The 13,444-nt window shown below is 35.7% G+C and overlaps 1 protein-coding gene across 1 annotated transcript in view; it reads right to left on the bottom strand.

Annotated features, from left to right (window-relative positions):
* CCDC172 (coiled-coil domain containing 172) overlaps positions 1-13,444 on the bottom strand; it is a 57,964-nt gene that overhangs the window by 15,051 nt on the left and 29,469 nt on the right. Inside the window, exons 3-6 of the mRNA XM_019988600.2 lie at positions 11,421-11,537; positions 10,039-10,204; positions 6,410-6,511; positions 5,631-5,733 (exon numbers count right to left, since the gene is read on the bottom strand). Coding sequence (XP_019844159.2) covers positions 5,631-5,733; positions 6,410-6,511; positions 10,039-10,204; positions 11,421-11,537 — 488 coding nt within the window. The remainder of the gene's footprint in view (positions 1-5,630; positions 5,734-6,409; positions 6,512-10,038; positions 10,205-11,420; positions 11,538-13,444) is intronic.

Genomic DNA, 13,444 nt, shown 5'->3' with positions numbered 1-13,444 from the left:
GACTCATTGGAAAAGACTCTGATGCTGGGAGGGATTGGGGCAGGAGGAGAAGGGGACGACAGAGGATGAGATGGCTGGATGGCATCACTGATTCGATGGACATGAGTCTCAGTGAACTCTGGGAGTTGGTGATGGACAGGGAGGCCTGGCGTGCTGCGATTCATGGGGTCACAAAGAGTCGGACATGACTGAGCAACTGAACTGAACTGAATCTGATAACCTGAGGAGAAAGAAAGGCATAGATAAAGGTTTTTGGTGGAAGAAAGCCTGGATTGCTTGAGGGAGCAGAGTGAGAAGGGAACCATCAGTCAATCAGTTCAGTCACTCAGTCATGTCCGACTCTTTGTGACCCCATGGACTGCAGCATGCCAGGCTTCCCTGTCCATCACCAACTCCCTGAGCCTACTCAAACTCATTTTCAGTGCATTGGTGATGCCATCCAACCATCTCATCCTCTGTCGTCCCCTTCTCCTCCTGCTTTCAATCTTTTCCAATGAGTCGGTTCTTTGTATCAGGTGGCCAAAGTATTGGAGTTTCAGCTGCACCACCAGTCCTTCCAATGAACATTCAGGACTTTAGGATTTCCTTCAGGATTGATTGGTTGGATTGCCTTGCGAGCCAAGGGACTCTCAAGAGTCTTCTCCAACACCACAGTTCAAAAGCATCAATTCTTCGGCACTCAGCTTTCTTTATAGTCCAACTCTCACATCCACACATGCTTACTGGAAAAACCATAGCTTTGACTAGATGGACCTCTGTTGGTAACCATAGTTGGGAAAAACATCTGGGAGGTGGTCATATACCATATGGTGACAAGGCATGAGCTTTAGGTTGTATTATGGTCATTATGAAACCACAGATGATTTTAATAAGGGAAATTATGCAACTCAATTTACTATGCAATGGTAGCAAGAGTGGATGAGGGAAAAGCAGAAAAGAGATTGTTACGGGGATCCAGGGAAGAGAGACAAGTGACTAGAAATAGGATGTTAGCTGTGGAGAGAGAAGTGGAAGGATTCAAGAAATGTTTTGGAGGCACAAGCAACAAAATTTGGTGATGGGTTGGAATAGGGTGGAAATGATTTGTGAACACATCAAACATACCTGCTACATGTCATGCCAAAAGCTCAGCCTCTCTGCACCAGTGCCAAAGCGAATCATGAAGACACAAGAGTTTTGGGTAAAGTAGACAAGAGTAGGGGATGCCTAGTAAAGGCGGATACAGCAGACTCCTGCTCTTGAAAACTATGTGTCCCAATCTGGGAGGGTTTGATGAGGAGTTTTATGGCAGGAGTTCAAGGGTGGGCTTGCTGACAAAATTAGGGTATATGCAGGGCTTGCACTCTTTTACTCTCATTTAGAGTCTCCTAATCTTGAGGAGTTTCTCTAGTCCCTTTAATCTTGCCTCAGGTGGTTTCTTGGCTACTCCTCTCTTGATTAACAACTATTCAAACCTGTCATTTGGAACTCAGGGAAGGCCATGGAGGTTGGAGCCTTGCCTATAAGAAAGTGAAAGTGAAAAGAGAAAGTGAAGTCACTCAGTCGTGTCCGACTGTTTGCGACCCTGTGGACTGTAGCCCACCAGGCTCTTCCATCCATGGGATTCTCCAGGCAAGAATACTGGAGTGGGTTGCCATTTCCTTCTCCAAGGGAATCTTCCTGACCCAGGGATCGAACCCTGGTCTCCTGCATTGCAGGCAGATGCTTTAACCTCTGAGCCACCAGGGAAGCTCCACGCCTATAAGAAAAGGGGGACAAAAGACTTCTGTGCCCAGGTGCCCCACAGGGTCCTTCTCGGTTTCACATTTTGGGTTTGAGCAATACCCAGGAAAAATGCCATGTGAGCTATGCCTTGAGGACTAAATCAGATTTTAGCTAATGGAAAAGAAAAAGAAAGATACAGAGGTGTGAAGTCTTCTGGCATATTTGGAAATGCACAAATAGTATTCTGATGAGCTAGTAGAATAGAGTATGTGACAGAAATGCAGGGAGATAACATAAGTTATACTTTTGGTTTTGTTTGACTATATTACATTATTGAAAGAGGTCAAAGAGAAGAGTGAAAAAGCTGGCTTAAAACTCCATCAAAAATCTAAGATCATGGAATCCAATCCCATCATGTCGTGGCAAATAGAAGGGAAAAAAAGTAGAAGCAGTGACAGACTTTATTTTCTTGGGCTCCAAAATTACTGTGGACAGTAACTGCAGCCATGAAATTAAAAGACACTTATTCCTTGGAAGGAAAGCTATGACAAACCTAGACACAGTATTAAGAAGCAGAGACATCACTTTGCTGACAAAGGTCCATACAGTCAAAGCTATGGTTTTTCCAGTAGTCATGCATGGATGTGAAAGTTGGTCCATAAAGAAGGCTGAGCACCAAAGAATTGTTGCTTTTGAATTGTGGTATTGGAGAAGACTCTTGAGAGTCTCTTGGACTGCAAGGAGATCAAGCCAGTCAATCCTACAGGAAATCAACCCTGAATATTGATTGGAAGAACTGTTGAAGAGGAAGCTCCAATAATTTGGCCACTTGATGTGAAGAGTCGACTCAATATAAAAGACCCTGATGATGGGAAAGATGGACAGCAGGAGGAGAAGAGGGTAACACAGGATGAGATGGTTGGATGGCATCACGGACTTAACGGGAATGAATTTGAGCAAACTACGGGAGACAGTGGAGGACAGAGGAGCTTGGTGTGCTACAGTCCCTGGGTTTGCAGAGAGTCAGATATGACTTAGCAACTGAACAAAATAACAATAATTAAATTGTTGAGAATTCAGCTGGATCTTAGGAAGGAGGGATTAGTGACAGGGATTTAAAAATTATCTATAGACTATAACTAAAACTTTAGACCAGATGAGACAAGCCATGGAGAGTACAAAATAAGAATCCAATCAATAACTATCAGGAAGTCTCTGCATTAAAAGGACAGAAAAAAAAATGAGAAAGAAGCTTGAAAGGCATGAAATCCATATGGATAATAAGAAGTACAAATGAAATCATAAGTAATTATACAATTATAATTATGTATAATAATTTAGAGTATTTACTGTGTACTAAGCACTGCTTTAAGGGCTTTATATATATATATGTAAAGACCTTATATATACATATATATATATATATATATATATATACACACATACATACACACACATATATTAAGTCATTTAATTTTTATTATAATCTTGTGAGGTGGTTGCCATTATTAACTTCATTTGATAGATGTAGAGAATGAGTCACAGACATGTTAAATTGCTTGTCTGGAGTCACCAACCTAGTAAATAGCAAAGTTGGGGTTCAAAGGGTTTGTAACCTTAATCTCTATGCTTACTGCCTCTTGAGACCCTGAGGTTTATCACTTCTGTCCTCCCCAGATTATGTGAAAAACACTAGCTTGATCAGTTATAAAGTTCTCAGGGATGCTTCTTAGAAATTAATCCAACCTCTAGTTTAGGTGTTAAGCATAGAAATATTCTGTAAGTTAGTTGCCTTAACATGTGTTAATTAATGATCCCATACTCTTTACAACAGAATCTTTTAAATAAACAAATATCTTATAATTTATAAATAGGCAAAAATTAAAGCCGAGATCATTAAAACACTGTGAATATAAAGTACTGGTTCTCTTCATTAATGAATGGCATTAAGTCCAACAAACAACCTGAACATGGCAGATCAACTTTAAAAAACTCTAACTTTATAATCATTATAAAAGAATTTCAATAATATAAACAAAATAGGTATCAAAATTTTTCTAATTATAAAAAGCAGAAACAATAAGCTCATAGAAATGAAGTATTAATTTTTTGCAATTGCTTTCTTATTGGTTAAAGTTTAATAAAAGTAGAAGTACAATGATAAAAACCTTAAAAATAAGACTGATTCTGAACTGGGGACAACTGTGCCCACCTGCCTCTGCCCAGGGGACACTGGGTAGTATCTGGAGACGCTTTTGGCCTGTAACAACTGGGGGTGAGTAGTGCTACTGGCACCTAGTTGGTAGAGACCAGGAATGCTAATAAACATCTTACATGCATGGGACAGCTCTCCCACTACAGAATATCCTGGCCCCAAATCTCACAGTGCCAAGTCTGAGAAACCCTACTATAAAAACAGTATCTATACCAATAGTAGTTAAATCAGAAAATTTAAGATGAAGGTCATCACTACAGAATTCAGTATACATTTGAACACAGAAATGAAAAAGATTCTATTCTAAAATTTAGGGGTAAAATCAACTTAATATCGGTCTTAGTGATGTTCAATAAATGTCATATCATTTCTTGCTACCATTATTAGTGCCTTGTTATTTTGCTATTTATAAGACTGATGAGGCTCTTTTTCAAAATCTCTATACTTAGTACTTTGACTCTGTTCTTCATACTCGAAATCATTTTTATGGAACATACCAGAAGGGAAACTAACCTACACATTTTAAAGAATTTAAAGTGGGAACTGTTAAATACTGGCATTTCATTCAGTAACTGCTAAAATGCAAAGAATGGACTAGACATATTAACTGATGTTTCTTTCTATCCAAATTTCCTCTGTCACCATCTCTGAAGGAAATGGCCCTCTTAACAGACTTTGAGTGTTTAATTTTAAACCAGGGAAAACTTTTATGACTGAGGGATAAACCCACAAAACTGGAGTTCATACTGGAAGCCTTTATACTATGAACTATAATGATACCAGTGGGCATGACCATTTTTAAAAGTGTAAAAAAAAATCAATGAGCAGACTGTCATTACAGAAACTCATTCTGTATCAAACATATCACCCAAGAGATTTGATATTTCATGCTTATAAAACTTAACATAAAATTAAATTGCAAATATTTTCTCACAATCTACTAAAATTATGGCCTAAGGTGATACACTGCTAATCTGAAGCATTTGTTCAGCTCTAGTGGACATATTTCCTGTGTGATTTATGTGAAAGAAGGCTTCATTTGCCTCTTCATAGATTCAGTAATGAGGCTTCTGTTTCTTACATGAAACCTAGAAAGTATAGGAAGCTCTTTAAAATTAAACCAGCAAATGTTAACACTGAATTATTAAGAAATAACAATGAAATTAATAAACTGGGGGAGATGCTCTCCTTTTGTATATAACTATGTCATTTCAGACCTCACCCATTCTTTCATTATCCAAATACACAGAAAACATCTAAATATTCCATAGAGAAAATACATTTTTAATCTTTAGGCACAAAACCAGAAGCACAGATTTCGAGTAAAGTAGACTGTGATTATTTTTCCCCCTGAAATCTAGAAGGACCAAAAAAGATAATTTCAGTCATTTCACTCCAAAAACTTAGGGATAATAGAAAAAAAGAGTTGTGGAAATGATTCTACATTTTATCTTTTAGGATGTGAATAACTCAAGAGTTCTTGAGGAAAAGGAAAAGACTGATTTCAATATTATCAACCTGATACGATTTAAAACTTATGTGCTTTTAGCCAGTAAAGCATTTGCTTATTAACATATTTCAGAATACACATAGACGGAAATACATCTTAAATGATCTTGAAATAATTATGCATTTGGCTTTATGTTGAAATCTACTTGACAACTTGAAAAATTATCAGACTTTATATCAAAGTATAATAGGCAATTCTTACCTTAAGCATTCAGCATCATTTTGAGGTTTTTCATTGATTTTTATTTTTTCTGCCTCTAGGTATTTCGTAGTACAAATGGCTTCATGTTTTTTATCTTCAAAACCTAAACAATTAAGACAATTCTTATACTCTTTAAAAAATTAAATATAAAGGTTATCTTTCTTCACTCATAAGAACAATGCTCTAAATTTCAGTGTTTCATGTAAAATACATGTACTAATGATTTTTATTTTTCTACTTTAATGTAGCAATTAAAGACACAAAAAAAGATCTTAAAATTTGTGTGAAATTAAAAATACCAGATTCAACGTATCAATTTAGTGCTTTACCTATTCCTTTTTCACATCAACAAAATTCCCTTTTTACATCACCTATATCTCAATGAGTAAATACATTTTGAAAGAATAATATTAACCTATAATAGAGAAGACTCTTGTGAGCTCCTTGGAGTCAATCCTAAATGAAATCAACCCTGAATATTCACTGGAATGACTGATGCTGAAGATGGAACAATACTTTGGCCACCTGATAGGAACTGACTCATTGGAAAAGACCCTGATGCTGGGAAAGACTGAAGGCAAAAGGAGAAGGGGGCAGCAGAGAATGAGATAGATAGCATCACTGGCTCAATGAACATGAATTGAGCGGAAGGATAGGAGGGCCTAGTGTGCTACAGTCCATGGGGTCACAAAGAGTCGGACACAACAACTTAGCAACTGAACAACAAATGACAGATATATAACTATATTCATCAGCAAAGTAACTCATACATGTAATACCTTTAAGCTTTCTCTGCAAAGTAGATAATTCTTGTATTAATTCATTCTTTTGTCTTTGAAGTTCATTTAACAGGTCACTATCATGTTCCATTGACTTCATTTCTAGAAATAAATATGCAAAAAAAAACATATTAACTACTTTTGGCTCTGCCTAATGTCTGTCAAGAATGATTAACTTTTTCTTGTGTAGTAAAAATGTAAGCAATGTATGGTCAATATACTTTTGGAAGTACTGCTTAACAATATTAGATCTTCCAATCCATCAGCTTGGGATGACTTTCCATTTATTTAGGTCCCTGGTGGCTCAGACGGTAAAGCGTCTGTCTACAATGTGAGAGACTTGGGTTCGATCCCTGGGTTGGGAACATTCCCTGGAGGAGGAAATGGCAACCCACTCAAGTACTCTTGCCTTGAAAATCCCATGGATGGAGGAGTTTGGTGCAGGCTACTATCCATGAGGTCACAAAGAGTCCGGCATGACTGAGTGACTTCACTTCACTTCTAATTTCTTTCAACAATGTTTTTTGTAGTTTTTGTATACAAGTCTTAAACTTTTGTTAAATGTGTTTTACTCTTTTTTGATTGAAAATTGAATGTTAATTTACAAATTGTCCATTTGGCTTGTGTATATTGATCTAATAACCTGCCACCCTGCTGAACTTGTTTATTAGCTCAAATAGTTTTCCTAAGGATTCCTTAGGATTTCTATACACAAGATCATGCAATGTTCAAATAGAGATGGTTTTACTACTTTATTTCCAATCTAGATGTCTCGTATTTCTTTTTCTTGCCTGATTGCCCAGGCTACAATCTCTAGTAAAATGCTGGATACAAGTACTAGGAATGGATGAATATCTTCATCTTTTCCTGATGAAAAGATACATTCACCATGGTTTTTCAAAGATACTCTTCATCAGGTTGAGAATGGTCCCTTTTATGTCTAGGTTATTGACTGTTTATCATGAAAGGGTATTGGATCTTGCCAAATGATTTTTTGAATTTATTATTATTTTATATCTTTTATTTATCTGTATTATATTCATGGTCTTGAATATTTTTATAATATCAATTTTAAAAGTCTTTCTCTGTGAATTTCATTATCTCTGTGATTTCTGGAGATGTTTCTGTTGACCTAATTTCCTTTTTGGTATGAGATACAATTTCTTTTTCACAGATATAGTGATTTTTGGTTGGATACTAGACATTTTGTTTACTATTTTGTTGATGTTTGAATTTTGCTCTCTTCCCCTCAAGCATGTTGATACCTGCTATTTAGCATGCAGTTAGGTAACATAATAAGGTTCAAACCCTGCTTTTAAGATTTAGTGTGTGTCCAGAGTAGGAAATGGCAACCCACTCCAGTGTTCTTGCCTGGAGAATCGCAGGGACGGGAAGCCTGGTGGGCTGCCATCTATGGGTCGCACAGAGTCGGACATGACTGAAGCGACTTAGCAGCTACTTAGCAGCAGAGTAGCCTTAGGTCGAAGGCTAATTGAATCCTACTATTAAGGCAGGATTCTTCTGTTTAATGAGCTCTTTCTATTCTGAAAGGATGGAACATGAATGTCTCCCAGTCCTGGGTGAGCGCACAGAATTGTTGACCTTATGATTCCCCAGCAGTTTTTCTTTATTCAGTCTAGAGGATTTTCCCCTATGTATGCAAAGAATAATATATAGCCAAAGACTCAAAGCAACTTCTATGTAGATTTCTGGAGGTTTTGTCTGTGCAGTTCTTTCCTCTCAGTACGTTGTCCTGAAAATTTCAGCTAACTCAGCCTCCCTGAACTCCAGTCTTTGTATCGTATCCTTGACTCAATCAGGCCACTATGTTTTAAGTTCCCTCTCTCACTCCTGTTGTCAAAAAACTGCAACCAGGTAAAAGCCTAGGTAATCATGCCTCGTGTGTTTTCCTTCTCTTAGGAATCATAGCCTTGGACAGTCTCTTGTCCTTAATATCTAAAAACAGTTTTTAATGCATTTCTTCTAGTTCTAGTTTTTTGTATTGTGCTCCTTCCTGATCATAATATATATATATATATATATATATATATATATATAAGAACTTCCCAGATGTATGCCTATAAGATGTATGCTTATATGTATGCCTTAAGAACCTCTGTCCTATACTCTCTACACAAAGCAACCTATCTCTAAGAACCTCATTTCTTTCATCTATGAAATTAAGCTAATTAAAAAGTATAATCCTTATATTTTAAGGGTTTAATTATGATCCAGGTAGCATTTTATGTAATTAAATATTCTTTCATGAGTACTTACAACAATCTTGTTAAGGTCATTATCATTATCCTCCATCTTCATAGATGAAGAAACTGAAGCAAATAAAACTTAAGCATCTTGTCCCAAATCACATATTACTCTCTGCTGGTTCTCTTGCCCTCTTTGACATCTCTGTCTCATTATTCTCTTCATTTCCTTAAATGCTATGCTTTTCCATTTTCTGCCTTTGGTCTTTGCTACCCCTCTATGTTCCCTCTACATGTTCCCTTTGAATTATGTTAGCAAATTATCTGGAATCCCACACCTAATGTTCTAGCTTGATCTCTTGTATCAGTTTCACAACCAATTTCAACCTGCTACTTGGGCACTTCTACCTGTTTATCCCATAGACATCTCCAACTAAAAACACTGAAACAAAACTTAATTTTTTTGTCCAGAAAAGGCTATAGTTCACCTCCATTTCTGCTCTTCCTCCTGGTACCATATTCTACCCAATCTCTGAAGTGTGAAAACTGTGGTTCATGCTTGACTTTCCTTATATCTGTTTAGTCAGTGATACATCTGTCATTCTTCCTAAAAATCTCTTTGTCTTCTCCTGTCTTTGGTAACTTCTATTTTTTTCTTTAATAATTTTATTTACTTATGGCTGTACTGGGTCTTCATTGTTGTGCAGGGTTTTCTCTAGTTACAGTGAGCAGGTGCTACTCTTAGTTGCTGTGGCAGGTTTCTCATTGTGGTGGCTTCTCTTTCTGCACAGTACAAGCTCTAGGTCATGTGGGCTTCAGTAGTTTAGGCACAAGGGCTTAGCTTCTCTGCTGCATATGGGATTTTCCCTGGCCAGAGATCAAACCCATGTCTCTCGCATTGACAGATGGATTCTTCACCACTAGCCTCTCTGATAATTTCTTTAGTTCAGCATCTTATTACAGACTGCAATTGCCTGCATACTAGTGTTTCTGAAATGGAATTCTCCCTACCCCGCTGTGTAACAGTGTTTCCTAAACTGTTTTGATGGTAGAATAAAGATCACAGCAACAGTATCACCTATATAGTTTCTATCACAATGTACTATAAATATCTGCCTATATATTTCACCCCCCCCCCCATTTTAGTTTTATACCTCCAGGACCTAAAAGGGTGCCTAATATACAACAGATAGTAAACAGAATTTGGTTATTAAATAAATGACCAATGATCATGTCACACCTACTTCTAAAGAGCTTGAGACAACTCACAGTAAGAGAGACATACAATTAAGATAAAAGTAAAAAAATAGCAATGCAATAACCCAATTTACTTATAAAAATGTAAAATTTCTGGAAAATTCATTAATTCAAAATAAGTTATCTTCATTAATGCCAGATAAATGAGGTGGTACTATGTTTTCATACCCATTTTAAGAATGTTTGCCTGGTTTTCTAAGTCAGATATTTGAATCTTGACATTTTCTTTCATCAAACGCTCTCGTTTCTTTGTTAATTCATATTCATTATTGAAGTCTGTAATTTCCTTAATAAATTTTTCTTCCTCCTCTGTAACTCTTCTCTTTGTAGCCTCCTGAAAAATGGAAACAAAGGACCAAATATAGGTGTTAATTGCAACAATATTCTTCTTTACTGATTAAAATTCAATCATTTGGAAATACTGACAACAGAAAATTATATTCCTGGTACTAAAATGCTATATTCCTCCAGCAGTATTAATTTAAAAACTTAGATTATTACATGATAACAACCAACTATTTTCATGTGAAAGATTTATCCTTAATATTTTAGGAGAATTATTGAGGTAGAAATTTTACCACCGATCATTATGTATGTGTCTGTTTGTGTATTAAACTCACAGGAATATATGCCATTTTGTCATTGCAAAATTGGTGGTAAAATAACTAAATGATCAAAGTTGAAAATCTATACTCAAAGGAATTACATTGCAACTGGATGGTAAAAGAATTAAATGACCAAAGTTGAAAATGCAGATCTACACTCAAAGGAATTACTGTCCTTTGAGTGTGAATTCCAAGAAAATCTTTTAAAATGTAGACAAGGTAAAATTACATGGTCATTTCAAATACAGTTCTAAATAACAGTTTAAATTTCATAAAATGTCAACATGAAGTAGAAAGAAATAAGAATTTGCAGAAACTTTAAACAATATTAGAACCTAAACTTTTTGACAATGGTAGAACCTAAACATTACTGTGTTTTCCAATTTTTTTCCAAGAAACATAACTAATTAAGAGCTACAGCTGGAAACTTGCCATGCCATTCATAACCATTTGGTGGTTGATTCTGACTCTGGATATATATTTTTAACAGTTCAAAATGTATTTTTTCAAAAAGTCAATTAGTTATAGATTATATTCCTAAGCTGTTCTTGTCATTTAAAGCTACTGAGTCTGTTTGCTGTGATTTATGATTTAAAAAAATAAACAAAATCTATCTTTGCACCCACATCCACAAGTTTGAACCTCTGTGCCTTTCAAAAGCATTAAAACCAAGATCTTGAGCAATTCAACTCAGTTTCAATGTTTATTTTATGCTTATTACAATAGCAAATAATTTCTATAGTGCATCCTGACAATTTAATTCTTTCAAACTATATTACTCTACCAATTGGTTTAAAATAGCACTTAATAATTTTCCATATCTCAACAGGACTACCTGCCAATATGCATATGGATGATTTTTCTAAACATATATCTAAAGCATATTTTTATACAAAATTTTCATACAATTAGTAAAATAAATTTTCCAAGTGGCTGGAAACGTACAAAGGTTTGGAGAAGCATATTCCTTTGGTTTGTAATTTCATTGCACTGTCTTTCTAAGGCATTTTCATGTGTTTTCAAAAGCTGTAAGAGGAAGGCTTTTTCAGAAAACTGCTGAACCTTTAAAGCAAAAAAAGAAAAAAAAGGAATCAGAATTAAACAATTAGACATTTCAGGGTATCTTAGTTAATAGAATAGATCTGTATAGTATAAAAATTTTTATATCAACCTTTAAAATGCAAAATAAAATTCACATTAAACATCTTACTTTATATGCTCTATCTTAAATTATTTTATAAGTGCTTTATAATTTTTATAATCTCTTCCTCTAATAAAACTATAGGCGCATCAAGGGCAGAGAATGCATTTGCTTTTTCCTGATATCTAGTACATTTGGTGGAAGAAGGCAATGGCACCCCACTCCAGTACTGTTGCCTGGAAAATCCCATGGATGGAAGAGCCTGGTAGGCTGCAGTCCACGGGGTCCGCTAAGAGTTAGACACGACTGAGCGACTTCACTTTCACTTTCCACTTTCATGCATTGGAGAAGGAAATGGCAACCCACTCCAGTGTTCTTGTCTGGAGAATCCCATGGACGGAGAAGCCTGGTAGGCTGCAGTCCATGGGGTCGCACAGAGTCGGACACGACTGAAGCAACTTAGCAGCAGCAGCAGTACATTTGGTAGCTTAGGTACTAAAGCTTTTTGATGACACACATTGAAATTCGCTTCAAGACAGCTTGTTTTAAAGAACAAGTTTTTAGTCTTAGTACTAGAAATATGATGGAGAAATCATGTATACAATATGACGAATAAAATAATGAGATCAAATCTACAAACCACAGGCAAAAATCCACTCCCTCATGACTATAGTTATACCCAATAAAACACAAATCTGTTAAAGTTCTCAAATGGGTTTTGAGAACTCATTTTTTGTTTCAGTACCTCATTTGGTTCTAACTAGCAAAAGATATAATAAATATTAATATTAGATAGGTAACTGTTATTTCATTTGGGCTATAAAGAATAGCATCTCTTGAGACCATGAATATTGAAATCAAAGTCAGGAAGCTTTAATATATAAAAGCTAAAAATGATGCCAGACTGGAAACAATCCTTCCACTACATTCAGTACTGGCCCTCATAAGAAAGCATCACTTCAAGTTTGGGGCTGTTCCCATCTCCAAAGAGAAAAGAAAAAGGAAATAAATCCGAACTTAAATTGCAAAAGGAAGATTTATGTTAGCTATAAGAGCTTCTTCAAGGTGAGAGACAGGTTGTGAAATCTCTGTCCCAGAAGATATTGAATAGTAAAGAGCTTAGGAATAGTCTGGTCCAGACCCAAAGGGCTGGCCTAAAAGACATTTTGAAATGATATGGCTAAAAAGCCCTACAAATACTGGCATTAAAAAAAAGCAGCTGAAATGAAACAGAAAATATGATCTTACATTTATATAATATCATAGCACATCTGCCCATACCTTCAGCACTTAGTGCTGATGTCATCAACTCTATCATCAATAAAGAAAGATTAGAAAGGTGCGACTTACATGACCAAAGGGATTCAGAAAATACTTTCAGAATTGGGGGAGGGGAGAATGGGGCAGTATTTTACTGTCTGAGAAGACAGAAATTAGAAAACATATGTCTGATCTATAAAATCATATACAAACTGGTAACAATAGTGAGCAAAGCTATGATCATGAATTCTATCACATTTATTTCAAATAAGAAAATACTTCTAAAAAAAAAAGAAAAGAAAAGAAAATACTTCTAAGCTATCTAATATATATTATATAAATGGGAGTAAAATGAGTTCCAAAGACATTGATACCTTAACAAAAGTTATATAATTAATTAGGGGGAAACCCAGGACTAATATTCAGTTCTTCTGACTTTATTGCTTCTCAACCATTATCCTATTACGGAAATACTAGAACTATTTCACAGTAATATAAAGATACTTTTGGAACTAAAACAGGACTTCCATCTCTGACAACAGTATAAGTTGAAAGTATACAGGATAAG

The sequence above is a fragment of the Bos indicus genome, chromosome 26 (genome assembly GCF_029378745.1).
Source record: "Bos indicus isolate NIAB-ARS_2022 breed Sahiwal x Tharparkar chromosome 26, NIAB-ARS_B.indTharparkar_mat_pri_1.0, whole genome shotgun sequence".
Taxonomy (NCBI): domain Eukaryota; kingdom Metazoa; phylum Chordata; class Mammalia; order Artiodactyla; family Bovidae; genus Bos; species Bos indicus.
The sequence above is the reverse complement of the archived record's forward strand: the minus strand, read 5'-3'. Positions and strand labels throughout refer to the sequence as shown.